Raw genomic sequence first — 18208 nt, forward strand, 5'->3', positions numbered from 1 at the left:
GAAAGCGAGTTCTGAAGAATATCAATTCTGTTCTCAAATCCTTTCATCAAAACAAAACTTCAGAAATAACTTTTCTTTTGTGCTGACATTACCAAGAAACTATGGTTCATGAAAAAAAATGTAAACGTTTATATCATATCCTTTTCACAATCCAATCAAATCATGGAGGATAAAATCAAGTCACAGCAGAGATGGACTGACCATAGAGACAGCCAGGACTTTTATTGGTGGTTCGAGTCAAAAGAATCATAAATTAAATGCAATCAAATGCTACTTTTTTGAAAACCGAAGTCATTTTTGTGGGATCTGAACATGCGTTTTCATGACCTCATTGTGAGATTTTGAACACCAACGGATGATAAATATGCTTCATGCATTTCAGATTGTCTTTTCGGCTAATTAAGCAAAATTCCATCAAGCAAACATCCATCAGCTCAACGAGACGTGACAGAATAAAGCCTTCACATCTGACTGTTTCAGAGACTTGAATATGTATGAAGACAGCAAATGTCACAAAAATGAAATATCTACTAAATATAGTTTAACCACTCTTATTTCATCCATTAAGTGTCAAACATCAAATGTGTTTTTATCATCACAAAAACAACAACAAATGTACCTCCAGCTGGATAGTGTGATCTTTCTGTAGCCGCTGGATCTCTTCCGCGTGGTCCAGTTTGCTCTTTTCCATAGTCTCCTGTGCACCACACACACAAATGACAACAGCAACAATAAATCATACAGAAAAAAACGACATTTTAAAATGAATGCAACATTGTTTAGCTTGAAATATGAAAGTGAAAGCTATTCAGCTACCGTTGAACTTACATTCCAAAAAAGGGACATTTGCTGTACTTATTTAAAATGAGCTGAAACAACACAGTTCTTGAGTTTTTATTGCAACAACATGACCGTTTTATGTTCAATCCACTTTAATTTGTAACAATTTAACTAACAAGTTAACGTAATTTATTCAAGTTGTCCCAACACAAATGGACCACAGAATTTTTTAAGCGAGTAAGGCGAGTAACTGAAAATTTTAATAAAAAAAATATAACAATTAGTAAAGTGCTCTTGTCTTTATTCCAATTTATAAAAGGTCTACAGTTTAAAATATACAAGTTAAACATAAAAGACATTAAAGAGCCCCTTTTATGGGTTTTCGAAAATGACCTTCCATGCAGTGTGTAACACAGCTCTTAGTGAAGGGAAATATCAGTGTAAGGCTTAAATCTGAAAGACGCTGTGCTCTGTAGTGTGAGGGAAACTCACATTTCCCCTACCTAAAGATGAGGCTGTGAAGAATCAGTGGCTGAAGTTTATTTTTACAAAAATACCTCAGCCTTATAGCCCCAGCCTTGTGCTACGTTCCCGTCATTTTTCTGACGAGCGCTTCACCAATCTACACGCTTACAACGGGAGATTCATCGGAAGGAAGGATCAGAAAAGACTATTGATGTATGGGACTTTGTCAGAGCTTTACAGTGCACAGTTCATGGATCAGTTTCTTCCTCCATTTCACAAGTGTAAGTAGGTGCGATTTAATTGTGTTTTGTTACTCATAACCGCTTGTACGATATCTGGTTAACTCTTTATATTCTCATATTGCATCTAAAACCAGGATGAAAATGCAGCACGTGCCGCTTTGTTTACGGATTCAAATGCATTTGTGGGCTCGCGATCCACTGCCGTTTGTCATTGCTAAGGGCACCGTCAGCTGTTCCTACATGTGCGGTGGTCAAGTTTCAAAATAGTTCAGCTTTTGCCACTGTGTGGATTAATACAGAATGTTTGTCACTGTTTTCACTTATGGTTAAGAATAGAGCAATATGCTGGTGTTTAACTGCATGACATTAATGCACTCCTGCATTCAGCTCACACACACTCTGCTTACTTCAAAATTGTTGATAAGCCGTGGTGGGCATTTCTGTCTTTCTTGCGCTGAACGCAGTCAACCAAATCGCAATAAACTGGGTCATCGGACCAATCAGCGCAGATTTGCATCGTGCCAAGGAGGGGTTTGAGAACAAATTATTTGCTGAACTAATCATGTAGGAGTCATTGGGATAATTAGGTAAAAATAAATACATATTATAAGACAATGAAAGTGTTTTTTGACCTTGCATGCATATCAGCCTGTTGTTGGAGACCCACAAAACATGACCTTTTTAAATGCATAAAAGGGGCTCTTTAAAACGTCAAGTAAATACACTAAAAATGTCCTTCTCTTTACCATTTACAAGAGTTTGTAACTTTTGAAGCAAAAAATTAAATTTAGAAAGTAAATAAATAAATAAAAGTAAAATATACAAGAAACTGAAATGCAAAAGAAACCTTTAAAAGGCTCTTGTTACACCATTTGGTAGTTTAAAATCCTAAGTTTAAAATATAAGAGCAAAATATATAATAAAAATATTTAACCATTTTGCATTTCAAAGTTATAATAATAAAAACGTTAAATCAGCTACAGTTATTTACTTTTCACACTTTTCACAAAATCTGGAACAATAAAGTTTAAAATAAACATTAGAAATAAATATTAATATAAACAAATACAAGAATAAATGTAATTATAAATAAATAAATAAATAAATAAATAAATAAAAACAAATATTGATTTATTCATATAAATCAAAGTTATGTTTTTAAACAAGTTGGACAAAGTTCATTTTAAAGTTTAAAATCCAAAAATAAAATAAAATTTAAATAAAAAAAATACTGAATTCATCATAAATCCACTAAAAAGGCTTTCTTTTTCATCAATAAAACAAAAGAAAACAAAACAACAGTGAGTCCACAAATAAATGTTCTTCTTTTGTCCACTTGGCATTTCAAAGTCTGAAACAGTAACGACAAAAAGCAACACTGACATCATGTGGTCAGAATGATACTGACGTACCCAGAAGCAAAACAAGTTTCCGTCTCTAAAGGAAAGGACAGTAAACAAACATTACCTCTGCTTCCTTGAGTCTGCGCTCGAACCAGCCCTTTGTTCCCTCCATAGACTGAACCTGGGCTTTCAGCTCCTCTACGTATGGCTGAAGACCTTCTAGCTCTTTGGTACGTGCCTAAGGGAAAAAATACATAATAAAAAAAAAAAATGAGAGTAGAAATTTAGCAAATCATTTTTTCCCCAAAGTAAATTTTATACAGATACAATCCATCAGGAGAAACCTGAAGTTAAAGGGATAGTTCCCTCAAAACCGAACATTGTTATCATTTACTCTTTCTTTACTAATTTCAAACCTTTCTGAGTTTCTTCTGTTAATCACAAAAGAAGATATTTTGAAAAATGTTGGAAACCTGTAACCATTGACCTCCATTGTTTTTTCTACTATGAAAGTCAATGGTTACAGGTTTTAGGCTGTTGGATTTAACAGAAGAAAGAAGCTCAAATGTTTGGAGCCACTTAAGGGTGAGTACATAAAGAGTCCATTTCCATTTTTGGGTGAACTATCCCTGCAAGTGTTTCGTTTTAAATGTAAACCCGCAAACTTTTAGTCACTGGTTCAGCAAGTTTCTTACCCTCTCGTCTCGTAGCTGAGAGCGAATCTCCTCTTCAATGCGGTTCTTTTCTTCATGGAGGCCGCGAAGCTCCTTCTCGTATCGAGCTCTGATACTCAGCACCTCCTTCTCATGCTGTAAGCGCACGTTACCGAGCTCCTCTTTGTGCCGAGACTTTTCCTGCGCCGTCTCAATGGCCAGTTCATCCAGCATGACCTTACGTTTATCTGCAGTCTGAAAAGAAAAAAGGGCAAACTTAATTTTCTTCAGATCTGTGCTGCAATTAGTTTTAAATGAAACGGTGTTGGTTTCATTATCGAGATTCAATCACACTGTAAAAAAAGAAATCTTGCTGCCTTAGTTTTTTAATTTTAATTCAATTCACCTTTATTTGTATAGCGCTTTTACAATGTAGGTTGTGTCAAAGCAGCTTCACATAGAAGATTATAGTGAATTGAAACAGTTTGTGAACAGTCCTGTTTTCAGTGTTTAAGTTCAGTGTGGTTTAATATACACTGCTGAGAGTCCAAACACTGAAGAGTAATCCATCAATGCGCAGCTCTACAAGTCCCGAAATATGCAAGCCAGTGGATTTCAGTTGAATCACATTAACCTTTCTAGTCATCTCCACTTATATCAAATCAAACAGACTAAAAATGTTAAAGTTAAACTTGATGTAGCTGAAACATGAATAAGACAAAATGTAGTCATGACTTCTTGTTAGGGATGTCCCGATCTGTTTTTTTGCCCTCAGGTCAGAGTCCATGTCAGTTGATTTTGAGTATCTGCCGATACCCGATCCGATACTTCTATAATACATTTAAAAAAAACAAACAAAAAAAAAACAAAGAAGAGCAAAGAAACAGATCCAGGATGTTCCTTATTTTTTATTTAATACACCTTATTTTAATAGTCTGTGAGGTAGCTTGAACAATCAAGTAATAAATTACATCAATTCTCCATATTCGAACGCAACAGTAAATCTAAAAAAATCTAATATAAAAACAAATAGCTCTTTAAATTAAAATACCCGGCAGGCAATCCTAAGTTTACATATCTCACAGTTTGCTATGGCAATGTTGTCGTCATCAACTTTATAATACCTCCAGGCCGCAGACATACTCGTGCTTTCTGCTTCAAGCTGCTTCTGTCTTCTACTTTGTTGCAGAGACACTAGTTTAAATGCTGGCAAAGTGATGTCATGCCGCATGCGTTTTTATATTGATTTCATAAGGGACCTTTTGCAGCCCCTATAATGTCGATTTTTATTTAGTTTAACGACAATTTTACACATTTTACCTTTCCCAAAAGGGAAAACCACCAACAATCAAGAATGCACGGCTTTGCAATCAAAAAATGTAATTGTAATGAAAGTCAACAGACCAATTTCACGCAGCCGCCATTTTAAAAGCGAAATCGAGGCTGCGGTGGGAAGAAACCCTGAAGTATCACCTTAGTCACACAGGAATGTTGTGTACCTGGCTGTATATCTTATCAATTTAGAAAAATCGACTCAAATTTATCATTTCACCCCTTTCCGAGTGACTTGAATGTCCGTTCTGAATGGAAAGTGAAAATAAAAAGGGATATCAGACCTCATTTTCAGCTAAGTTAAGGGAAATGGCACTAGTTAGCTAACGTCATTATCCCAAACACACGTTTTACATACCATTTATCAAACTTAAGTTTATGAACTGATTCTTTCACTATATAGGCCTGTCACGATACTGAATTTCGCTACTAAAAAAAACTTCAATGTCCCGCTAACATTTAAGCACTGTTGAATGCAACACTGCTGATTTGCCATTGTATTCACCAGTGCTCAACTGAAATGACTGTGATTGGCGGTGAAAGTCACCAGTTCACCGCACTTCACCACTTCACCACCGCACAGGGCCGGAGCTTTGCACAGTTTAGTTCCAACCCTAATTAAACACACCTAATCAAACAAATTGAGTCCTTCAGGCTTGTTTGAAACCTGCAGGTAAGTGCGTTAAAGCATAGTTGGAACTAAACTGTGCAGGGCTGCAGCTCTCCAGGATCTGAGTCTGACACCCCTGGTTTACAAAGTGCAAACATAGACAAGCAATCGACGGATCTTCGCGGCTCCAGTGTTCATGTATCTGTGTTTGCACTCGGTGCAGAGCGGTGAACTGATGACATTCACGGCAAATCACAGTCATTTCTGTTGAGCACTGGTAAATACTATAGCAAATCAGCTGTGTTTAAGAACAGGCTCAACGTTTTTAAAATTTCAGTACACAAGGGTGTGCTACAGAGGACTGCATTGTTTTATTACTCACCGTGTTACATAGGCTGAAGCAGGGAAGCGCCTATGGTGTTTACCTGGTGCCATGAACTAAAGCCTAGGAGGGCACTTATGCGTATTACTCTTAAAGAGATTGTAATTTTGTTTGATGCCTAATATGCTTTTAATTGTTTAAATTAAACTGAACTGAATTATATTAAAGTGATATTTACACCATATCTGCACTTTGAAATCGCGGCAACAGCAGGAGGTTTATAGTCCATAGCATGCTGTTGCAATGTTTACAGTGCTGATCCTATAATTCCGTGTTTCTTCCCACGGCAGCCTCGCTTTCGTGTTTTAAAATGGCGGCCGCGTAAAATATGCATATGGGGTGAAAATGGTTGTTGCTATATTGGATATGGTTGCTGCAGGAAGTTAACGAGATTTATAATTTTATTAAATTTACCATTTATTGTATTTTATCAACGCCTACCCCTACCCTTATCCCAACAGTCACAGTATTGTAAAAACAGTAGTTGTACCAAATATTAATGCTATCTATTAAATTATCCAATAAATTGTTTTTTTTAACGCCTACCCCCACCCCAACCGTCACAGTACTGTAAAAATATTAATTATTGTTATACAGTGTCGTAAAAATGATACTATAATTGATGTACATATCGCACTTCCAGGCGGCCGCGTATCCGATCTAGACTTTACAGAAAAAAACAGCCACAAACATAATGAAAGGGTAGTCAATTTGAACTATAGACCAGGGTTAGATAACTAAATAATCATAAACCAAGCACTGCGATATCTACATTTGTGATATTTCGATTATTCTGATATATTGCACAGCCCTAATTGCAGCAGATTTTAAAAGGAAGGGGGAAAATGAAAAAATAAAAATCGTACAAAAGAACTCCGGAGGTGAATCTCAGAGCTCATTTGTGTCTAAATCCGATTGTGGCTTTTACATTAATAAAGTCATTACGATGGTCAAAAGGTCAGGGAACGAGCAGAGTTTTGCTTTGATTTACTAAAGAAGCTTAAATGAAGACGGAGATAATGAGTGCAGCAAAAACGTCAAACTACTTTCACCCGACTGAACCGTAGAAGGATCAGAAGGTTTTGTGTGTGCGTCATCACCTTTCGGGCCTCCTCCAAATCTTGCTGTAGCTTATCCTTCTCCAGACCGAGTTCAGTGAGCTGCTCCAGAAGTCGACTGTTTGCTCGATTTGACTCCTGATTAGTAAGAAGACAAATTGTTTTTTCTTATGTACAACACAAATGAGAGTAACTTAATAAATAAATCTTACACATATTAACTGTAATTATTAATGTAAACATTTAATACACACGCGCGCGCGCGCACACACACACACACACACACACACATGTTCAATTACACAAAACAAAAATTAATGTTCAAAACATGTTTTTTTGTTTTTTGTTTTTTACAAAATTATTTTCTTAATATCTAAAACATTTTACTTGTCTGATTATTTTGAGACTATTGGGATGCAACCAAATTTTGACCACCAAAAAATTACAAATAATTAACAAAAAAATGAGCCCAAAAAAGCCAGTAATTCACAGCCAGGACATTTCTGAATTTTACTGTCAATAAAATGTAGTTATCTTATTGTCCTGTGTGTTGTTTTTTATTAGCATAATTTGTTATTGTGTTGGATTTAAAAATGCTTAAAAAATTATGATATATAACAAAATTATAGATAATTATTACAAAGCAATTTTGGTTTTTGGCCAAGTGCATCCAAAATTTCCAGTTTTGGCTTCAGCCCGTATTTTCATTTCGGTTCATATTATTGCTAAAGTTTCTATCCCATTCACATATCATAATGTATAAAATACAGCATTTTACTCAGGAATACAAAGCTGAAAAATCGCACCAAGATCAGACACTGAATGCTTTGCGACACATGTCTATTTGTTATTTTGCTAAATGAATAACACATTTGACGATGTTGGCTTGCACATCATAAAAACATTTATCAATAAAGTGGAAGTTCACCCAAAAATGAAATTCGGTTATCATTTACTCACATTTCATGATCAGCAATGCAGCGATTGGCTTACAGCACAGCAGCACAATGACATCAATCATCTGATTACATAAAACTAGTAGTAAACGGTTTGTTAAATATGATACACAATAACTTTCCACATTTGTTGTGGGCTGCGTGCTTTACACTTTCATGTGTCAAGAGTATGTAGCAATTTATTTAGTTTTACATTTAGTGGATGTTTTGTTAAAGTAGCCTAGGACTAGTTTCTTAATCGACATATAAGGAATAACTGGCTGTTTAAATTACTGATATCAAAATGCTTCTTTGATGCAAAATTAAAGGTGTCTGCAACTTTAGCGAAGCATCAAATCACCTGTCAAAACATGCGCATGCATAAATTATTATTCCTTAAAAAAGTAAAACAGTCGAATATCGTGCATGTCTACTATCATACACCCATTGTACTAAAGCAGGGTCAGTACATTTAAACAGTAACTAAAAAGTATCTAAAAAGTCCAGATTAATAAATGTTCTCTTTGAACTCCTTGGGGAAAACCACCCGGTGACAGTTTTTGTACTTTTATTCCGGAGTGCAGTTTAAATTTTATTTTTATATATTTTTATTTTTAAACTTTAAACTGAACTATATATTTTTTATTATGACTTTTTTTTTACTATTTTCGAAAGTGTATATAACTACTACTGTAAGAAAATATCAGCGTTCGGTACATACTTTTTTGTATTACCTTTGCATTAAAAAAGACCTGATCTAATCCTGTTTATATGAAATAAGCCTTCTCCAGAGCACGTTTGAGCTACCAGACCTGTTGCTATGACAACAACTCTAGGATAGGTTTTGAAGAACGAAACTATCCTGGATTGTGTCAAATCGTCAATAACCAAATCCAGCTAATAGAGTAATCCATGTACAGTTGAAGTCAGAATTATTAGCCCCCCTGAATTATTAGCCCCCTGTTTGTTTGTTTTTTTTCCCCCAATTTGTTAAACGGAGAGAAGATTTTTTCCAAAAAATTTCTAAACAATAGCTTTAATAACTCATTTCTAATAACTGATTTATTTTATCTTTGCCATGATGACAGTAAATAATATTTGACTAGATATTTTTCAAGACACTTCTCTACAGCTTAAAGTGACATTTAAAGGCTTAACTAGGTTAATTAGGTTAACTAGGCAGGTTAGAGTAATTAGGCAATTTATTGTATAATGATGGGTTGTTCTGTAGACTATCGGGAAAAAAATTGCTTAAAGGGGCTAATAATTTTGTCCCTAAAATAGTTTTTAAAAAATTAAAAGCTGCTTTTATTCTAGCCAAAATAAAACAAATAAGACTTTCTCCAGTAGAAAAAAATATTATCAGACATACTGTGAAAATTTCTTTGCTCTTTTCAAAATAATTTGGGAAATATTTAAAAAAGAAAAAAAATTCAAAGGGGGTCTAATAATTCTGATTTCAACTGTACGAAGAACGGAGCCCAGGGCTAGAGTTCCGTCACTGCTGTGTTTACACTTCAAGATGGATCGGCGACAGGGGGTTTCACTCTACATGACTTAATAGGAAGAATCGCAGACAACTTTGTCTCGTCCACAAACTACCTCTCACCACCAAACACACACAAGAAGTGACATGGAAACAACACAAGGTATACATAGGTAATGTCTTGTTATTGATTACATAATGAGAAAGAAGCCTTTAACAGGGTTTAAAAATGTACTTATTTTGCTCACCTGAATTTTAAAAAGAATTAGCAATTTCTCTTAAACTTTTGTTCTTTTTTAACACAGTTGTGGTTTTGCTCAGATGACACATCAAACAGACACAATTTCTTGAGTCCAAACAAACCAAAAAGACCATCCTCCCGCTGGCCTGCAGATGCCCATAATAGTGGATGCTGCTCTCTCATTAGCTATAGGTAATCGCCGATGTTATTTTCAATCAGAACACACTTCACATGGCATGATTTTTTTTTATGATTTGCTGGCAGGTCCAGATATTTAGCATGCCAAGAATTTCACTGGTGTCATCGACTAATCTGCGATTCTCTCAGATAGCGTCTTTGATAGTTCACACTTTGTGATTGTTACTCACGTGAACGAGCACCGATTTGCCTGTGTTTTTAGACATTTGTTGGCGATTTTTCTCAAAACCTGTCTGTGAGTCAAAATTGGGGCTAAATTCTGATCTCAGCATAAGGAAGATATTTAGAAAAATGCAGGAAACGTGTAACCATTTCCTTCTATCGTATTTGTTTTACCTACTATGGAAGTCAAACAGGTTTTCAGCTTTCTTCTAAATATCTTCTGTTTAACAGAAGAACAAAACTCATGAAGATTTATAACCACTACTGAGTAAATTTTCATTTTTGGGGTGAACTTTCCCTTTAAGTATAAATAATTGAAAGCTGCTATCAAAATCAGCAGGAATCAAATACCTGTAGCTGTGAGTTGAGATCATCTCTCTGTGCTAGAAAGCTCTCCTGGTCAGTACGTCTCTGCTGAAGCTCTGCGTTCAGCGCAAGACTTTGCTCTCTCAGCAAATTCAGTTCCTGAGTCTTCACTGTTTGGATCTGTGAAAAACACACAGAGAGAGTTTCAGAGACCCAGATCAACTGAATTAAGTCTGCTTCGGTCAGTGTATGAGTGAGAAAAAAAAAATGCCAACAGAAGACAAAAGGAGAATTATTAAGAAGCTTGAAAAGCACTAGAGAACAGCAGAGAAGTGCAGATCAGCACAATGTTAAATCCATCATCAATCTAAATGTACCCCTGAGTGCTTTCAAGCTAAAAATAAACCTTCATGCATGATGCAATACACATATGTGCACATGCATGCATGCGTGGATATATACAAACTAATTCAGGCTGGCACAAGTACAAACAAAAAGATTAATTTATTAATTATGGAAGATTTTTCCAAAACTAAATAAGGGTTGAACCAATTAGCCTTAGTAGCGTTCTTAAAATGAGCCTCATGTGCAAATTAAATCATTCATATTTCAAGATTAATATATTGGTGTTGCTCACAAATAGGTAATAGATTGGATTCATATGAATGTAAATCTTCCTGAAATGCATTACAAGTCACTCTGGATATAAGAATAAGAAATATGAGTCAAGATTGGATTAAAAATATTTACATTTAGCCGAATTGATCTTAAAATGTGTATTCAATTTCCACATTTAAAGTCTGTTTAGACCTGAAGAATGATTATTTAAATGAAACCTTAAAATTTAATCTTTTTTTAATTAAAACCACATTGTTGGACAAGTTAAAGAACTCTATTGAGTCAACACAGGAAAATACAGTCTTGAATGCTTTTTTGACAATGATATTACTGCATTCATCCCTTTTAGATTAATAAAAACATTATGATTCTCTGAAATTTTAAATTATGCATGAATGACAAACAACCAACATAAAAACATTGACATAAACAAATAACGATGCACACTTACACAATAAACGAACCAGTTTAATCACATAATTTTGAATTAATAGCTCATTTTTGGAAATTTAAATATTTATTTCTGAAGACAAAATCTAAACAATAACAACAAAATAGTACTCTAAATGTATTTTCTCATGAATAAACATTAGCTTTCAATTATATTTTAATGCTGCAAAGCTTCATGTTTATTACTAAAATTCAGTCTCAAAAGTGTAAGAGTTGGAGAAAGTGCTAAATATACACTGATCAGCCACTTTATTAGGCACTAGTACCGGGTTGGACCCCCTCTTGCCTTCAGAACTGCCTTAATTTGAACGTAGATTGAAAAAGATACTGGAACTATTCCTCAGATATTTTGCTCCATATTGACATGATATCCATGATGTGAATCTCCCGTTTTACCACATCCCAAAGGTGCTCTATTGGATTGAGAACTGGTGACTGTGGAGGCCATTTGAGTACAGTGAACTCATTGTCATGTTTTAAAAAAAAAAAAACAGTCTGAGATGATTCACGCTTTATGACATGGCGCGTTATCCTGCTGGAAATAGCCATAAGAAGACGGGGACACTGTGGTCATAAAGGGATGGACTTGGTCAGCAACAATACTCAGGTAGGCTGTGGCATTGACACGATGCTCAATTGGTAATAATAAGCACAAGGTGTGCCAAGAAAATATCCCCCACACTACTACACCACCACCAGCCTGAACCGTCGATACAAGGCAGGATGGATTCTTTCCTTCATGTTGTTGACGCCAAATTCTGACCCTACCATCCGAATGTCGCAGCAGAAATCGAGACTCATCAGACCAAGCAACGTTTTTCTAATATTCAATTGTCTAATTTTGGTGAACCTGTGCAAATTTTAGCCTCAGTTTCCTGTTCTTAGCTGACAGGAGTGGCACCCGGTGTGGTCTTCTGCAGCTGTAGCCCATCTGCCTCAAGGTTGGAAGTGTTGTGTATTCAGAGATGCTCTTCTGCATACCTCGGTTGTAACAAGTGATTATTTGAGTACCTGTTGCCTTTCTATCAACTCGAACCAGTCTGGCCATTCTCCTTAGACCTCTGGCATCAGCAAGGCATTTGCGCCCACAGAACTGCCGCTCACCGAGTATTTTCTCTTTTTTGGACCATTCTCTGTAAACCCTAAAGATGGTTGTGTGTGAAAATCCCAGTAGATCAGCAGTTTCTGAAGTACTCAGACCAGCCCGTCTGGCACCAGCAACCATGCCACGTTATAAGTCACTTAAATCACCTTTCTTTCCCATTCTGATGCTGGGTTTGAACTGCAGCAGATCGTCCTGGCCATGTCTGCATGCCTAAATACATTGAGTTGCTGCCATGTGATTGGCTGATTGGAATTTGCGTTAACGAGCAGTTAGACAGGTGTACCTAATAAAGTGGCCGGCGAGTGTATATATCTCCAAAAAAGTTACTGCGAAAGAACCTGAAATAAATTAATAAATACACTGAAAAAGTTGCTGCCTAAATTGTTTAGCTGAATCAAATGATCTTTTCTAGTCATCTCAACTTACACAAGTCAAACAAACTGAAAATATTAATTTCAACTTTGTATAACTTAAAAAAACCTAGTTTAAACTTGATTAACTAATTAAAATAAGTTAAAGCAACATAAAATATTTGTCATCTTAACTTTTTTGTTATTAAATATCTTACTTTTATGTTCAATATTAGGATCTTAAAATAAAACTTAAAGCATTGTTCCATTACTAACACAATGGCATCCTTATAAATCTATATGCATCTCATACTGTCAAGAAGTTATGAGACTTAAAATTCGAGAGAAGAAATTAATGAAAATGAAAAACCAACATGTTGTAAATAGAGTGATTTTCTCATTTAGTTCAAGACCGTTTAGCACAGGGTGTTCAAACTTTGTCCTGGAGGGCCGGTGTCCTGCATAGTTTAGCTCCAACTTCCTTCAACACACCTGCACGGAAGTTTCTAGTATAGTATATGATTAGTTCAGCTGTGTCTTATTGGTGTTGGAACTAAACTCTGCAGTACACCAGCCCTCCAGGAACAAGTTTGGGCACCCCTGGTTTAGTAGATAATAGTGGTGTTAGTATTTGTGTGTATTGACAGTTAACTCTACCAAGCACTTGTGTGTTAAATCAGACATGGTGACCAGGTAAAGATGATGCAGTGGTTGAACTGGGCTTGATGAAGTCTGTAATGCTGTATTAGGATCTGGTACCTGTTCTAGAGCTGCTAGATTTGTCCTGAGAGCATCGTTCTCACTCAGCATGCCCTCCACCTGCTCCTGACTGACCGCGCTTTGACACGCGACCTGCAGCTCCGCCACACACACAACACCAGACAGAGAGAAAACAGCCAACAAAGAGAGAAAAGCAACACCAAATGAAAGAACGAAAGAATACAGAACAAATAAAAGATTGCACGAAAGAAAAAATAAGCATGCAGCCGAAGCATTAGGATTTAAAAATTAGGAAAAGAAATTAGGAAAAATAAAAAAACAAAAGGAAAATTAGAATGAAGAAAATAAAAAAAACACAACATTTAAAATATTAAATAAATTAATGCAATTAAGAAAAATGAACAATTTTCAATGAAAAAAAAACAGCAAAAGGAGACAAGAACAAGAAAAGTTTTTAATCAAACAAAAGCACAAATACAGAATAAAAGAATGAAACAAATCAAAAACATTAACAAAAAATTACATTTACCATAAAAACATAAAAATAATTTAAGATTGTATATTAATATGAGAAATAAAAAGTGAAAAAAATTAACAAATATATAATAAAAGCCAGAAAGCAAAAGAAAAAAACAAATAGAGGAAAATGAGAATATGAACAAAACAAGAGTAAAAATGAAAAATGTCAAAAAATTGAACAAAAGAAAAGAGTAGAGGAGAACACCAAAGAAAATGAAGAGAGTGAGAAAGAAGATAGAAAATAAGAAAAAAGACAAATACAAAAAAGTCAAACAAAAGGAGAGAAAATTAAAAGCAAAGAGAAATACAGAACATTCAAAGACAAAAGTCAAAAGAAAAATGTCAAATTAAGAAAAAAGGGTGAAAAGAGAAAAAGAACAGAGAAAATAAAAAGAGAAAGTAAAAAGCAGAAAAATGTCAAACAATTGAACAAAAGAAAAGAGTGAAAAAGAAGAAAGAGTGAAAAAAGAAAAGAAAAAAAGAGAAAGAAAAAAGTCACAAACAAAAGAAGAGTGAAAGGGAAGAGAAAAAGAACAGAAAATTAAAACAAAGAAAAGAGCGAAAAAGAAGAGAGAAATTAAAAGAAGAGAAGTACAAAAAGTAAATGTAAAAATTGAACAAAAGAAAAGAGTAAAAAAAGAGAACAAAAAAATTTAAAGAGAAAAGTGAAAAGAAAAAGAACAGAGAAAGGAAAGCAGAAAAATACGAAAAATGTAAAACAATTAAACAGAGTGAAAAAGAACAAAAAATAATAGTAGAAAAAGACGACAATTTGTTAAACAATTGAACGAAAGAGCAGTGAAAAACAAGAGAAAAAAAATGAAAAGAGAGATATGAAAATTACCAAAAATGCAAAACAATTGAACAAAAGAAAAGAGTGAAGAGAAAACAGAAAATTAAAAGAAAAAAAAACATGGAAAAAAGAGATAAAGAACAGATAAAATGAAAAGAAAGAGTGAAAAGAAAAGAAAATAAGAGAAAAGAGAAAATAGAAAAATGTCAAATAGAACAAAAGAAAAGAGTTAAAAAGATCAAATAAAGAAGAAAGGAGAAATAAGAAAAATGTCAAACAATTGAACAAAAGAAAAGAGTGAAAAAGAGAAAACAACAGAGAAAATTTAAACAAAGAAAAAGAGTGAAAAAGAAGAGAGGAAATTAAAAGAAAAAAAATGAAGAGAAAGAATGGGCGGCAATCAGAAACAGAACAGAAGTAAAGGATGTGAGGGATAAATGAAGACACGTCCAGCAGCATTGAGTGATTGTAGTACAAGCAATGCAGCAGATGAACACAGTCAGAATGAACCCAGAGAGAGTGAATGAGAAAGACAGAGGAAACAAAAGGAAGCCCAAAACAAGAGAAAAGAAGAGAGAAGAAAACAGGCAGAGTTAGAAACTCCAGGTCGAACAGAACAGACCCAGTCAAGAACAGAAAACAGAACAAGCAGACTCTTCATCTTATCTGCCTGCTGCTCATTAGAGGCAGCGCTTTAATTAAGATTTCTGACCTCACAGAGAAACTGAAAGACTTTTGTGATGGCAGGACCTGCAGTATAGAAAAAGGGCCATAGAAAGCGGCCCTTCCCTCAGGGGCCCCGTGCGAAGCCTGTGTGGCCCTAAGTCACCTGCACTGAGCCCCGCTAATCCTTAATTACTCAGCCGATCCAGAGCACCACCATCCATAAACGCTCAATTAAACAGGCTGCTCTCTGGGTAATTATAAACTTCTAGAAACTTCTACTTAAGCCCAAAGAGTTCGCTATCAGCAGAAAGGGAGCGCTGGGTCACAGTAAAGAGCTCTCCTGGTTCATATTAAAGGGATGGTTCAGCCAAAAAATTATATCCAGCACAGTTTAATCAACCTCATACTGCTCCAAACATGACTGGTGTGTAATATAGTTTTAAATGTGCAATGAAAGTGGAAAATGGATTACAAACTAGATTTCAGTTCTTCTGATTTCATATTTTAACACATCTAGCTGCATTTACACTATAGATCTTGTTGGTCAATTTTGATTTTGTAACTGTATCTGATTTTTTGACAACCCGCTTACATCATATTGCATAGCCGGCAACGAGCTCTCTGCAACTCTCACATAGTCGCCCACTGATGCCAAGCAGAGCTGCGACTGGTCAGTACCAGCATGGGAGACCACTTTGGGAAAGCTAGGTTGCTGCCAGAAGTGGTGTTAGTGAGACCAGCAGAGGGTGCTTAACCTGCAGTCTGTGTGGGTCCTAACACCCCAGTATAGTGAAGGGGACACTATACTGCTCAGTAAGCGCCGTCTTTCTGATGAGACGTTAAACCGAGGTCCTTACTCTATGTGGTCGTTAAAAATCCCAGGATGTCCTTCGAGAAAGTGTAGACATCCTGGCCAAATTTGCTCACTGGCCTCTGTCTATTAGAGTTGCATGGTTTACCCGTACTATGGTAGTATCACAATACTATAGCTCCAAAATACTGACAATGCCACTGTAGTTTGTCAACAGAAGTATCGTCATTAAAGGTTTTCTACAATAAATAACGTTACATGTGGAAAAGTCACTAAAATGCCCACGTTTGTGCAACATTAGACCATCTTATTTAAATAGTCTGTCGAGCTCTTTAAGGTTGCAAAACTGTGTAGAATTTGTGCCATTTACAGTAGCCTATTGCACGTTTTCTAACGCTTCAGTTCGAACGCACATCTGAATCGGTTCACTTCTGTTCCTGTTAATATGATTTAGTAGCTACAACAATGAATACATTTTAGGTGAAGTGGGGCGGAACACATAACCAACCAGTGACGATGATTGGTGTGTCTGTGAACGTGGTGTAACTGAGAACGTAATGATCGGCTTAGATAGAGTACATTTCCATCAAGCACACGCACAGCCAATCGCACACACCAACGACCAGGAGTCAGAACGATGGCAAATCCAAAAAGTTCAAAGGTAGCTTTTAAAAACTGGAAATACAAGTGTAAAAGATATAAAAGAGTCCCTCTGCGTCAGTGACAAGTAATTCTAATTTGATAAAGCACTTTAGGTCATCACATGCCGCCACAAAATAAGTGGCTAAGAACACAGGTGATAACGTGAGCTCTGCTACCGAAGGAGGTTTATAGTTGAGGACATGTTGCTGTTATCTCTCACATTGTCCCACAACAATATGAAAATTCTAGATTAGTGTACAATGGTTTATTTATTTTATAGTCATTTGAGGATTAGTTTTTTTTTTTAAGTAACACAATAGTTACTTTCCCTGGTTATTAGTTATTTTTATAATTAAGTAACTGTTATTATTTCTGAGAAGTAACTAGTAACTAATTACACTTTTAAAGGAACATGCCCAACACTGATTACCATATCATAACAGATTATCTGTTATCATCATTCGTTTATATGTATAAATATATATATAAAGAGAGAGAGAGAAAACTGTACAGCAAATTCTGCTAAACTGCTTCTGTTGATGCTTAAAGTAAGTCAAACATTCAAACAAAGCTTTGGAATTAAATATTAGTAAATACATTCAAACTGAACTTTCCTTTCAGGTTGAACTAACAGACTAATTAACTTTAGGACTGAAAAGAGCTTTCCAAGCAAAGCTGCAAACAAAAACAAGTAAATAATCATAAACCAGAATCCTGCCATTAAAAAAAAGACCAATTTACAATTATTTGATTTTTTTTTACAGCAAAACAATAAAATCGTAATTGTGTTTCACACTGATAACAATACCCGCATGAGCCTTTTTACGGTTTATTTAATTGAATCTGTAGGCCCTATTATCATTAAAATCTCACTCAATTTATGCAAATTAACTGTCTGCTTTCTTTCATTTATAAGCCTGTTAGTAAACAGTGAGCCAGCAGATGCGGAAATTGCAGATTAATTCTCTGGAGATGCACTAATGACCATCTGTGATGGAATAAACATTAAAAGAAATGCAAAAGGAACATTTGAACTCACAATCAATCTTCTACGTACTTCTATTAATGCCTTTAGCGATGTTTAGATTGGACTACTAGCACAATCTGCAGTTTATACTATATTTAATGTGCCCTTTTTATGCTTTATGGGTATTATCTTTCTGAACTGATGCCTGAAACTTCATAAACCAAAATAATGTCAGTCTATATTATTCATTGGCTGCAGATGAACTACTTAGACCCTCAAACAATGCAGTTGAACCAAGGGTCTGAAAGAGACTCACATTCACATGTCTAGAAAATGCTGCATTGAGAAAAAACCAATAGATTGCTGTTTTCGAT

The 18208-nt window shown here is 35.3% G+C and overlaps 1 protein-coding gene across 2 annotated transcripts in view; it reads right to left on the reverse strand.

Moving 5' to 3' along the window:
- Positions 1-18208, reverse strand: part of gripap1 (GRIP1 associated protein 1) — a 97824-nt gene that overhangs the window by 51792 nt on the left and 27824 nt on the right. Inside the window, exons 15-20 of one of the 2 annotated variants that reach the window (XM_056464033.1) lie at positions 13476-13568; positions 10239-10373; positions 6908-7003; positions 3526-3738; positions 2955-3068; positions 620-697 (exon numbers count right to left, since the gene is read on the reverse strand). In XM_056464033.1, the coding sequence (XP_056320008.1) occupies positions 620-697; positions 2955-3068; positions 3526-3738; positions 6908-7003; positions 10239-10373; positions 13476-13568 (729 nt within the window). The remainder of the gene's footprint in view (positions 1-619; positions 698-2954; positions 3069-3525; positions 3739-6907; positions 7004-10238; positions 10374-13475; positions 13569-18208) is intronic. The other variant, XM_056464034.1, reaches the window with a different exon arrangement.

This window comes from Danio aesculapii, chromosome 8 (assembly GCF_903798145.1).
Source record: "Danio aesculapii chromosome 8, fDanAes4.1, whole genome shotgun sequence".
Classification (NCBI taxonomy): Eukaryota; Metazoa; Chordata; class Actinopteri; order Cypriniformes; family Danionidae; genus Danio; species Danio aesculapii.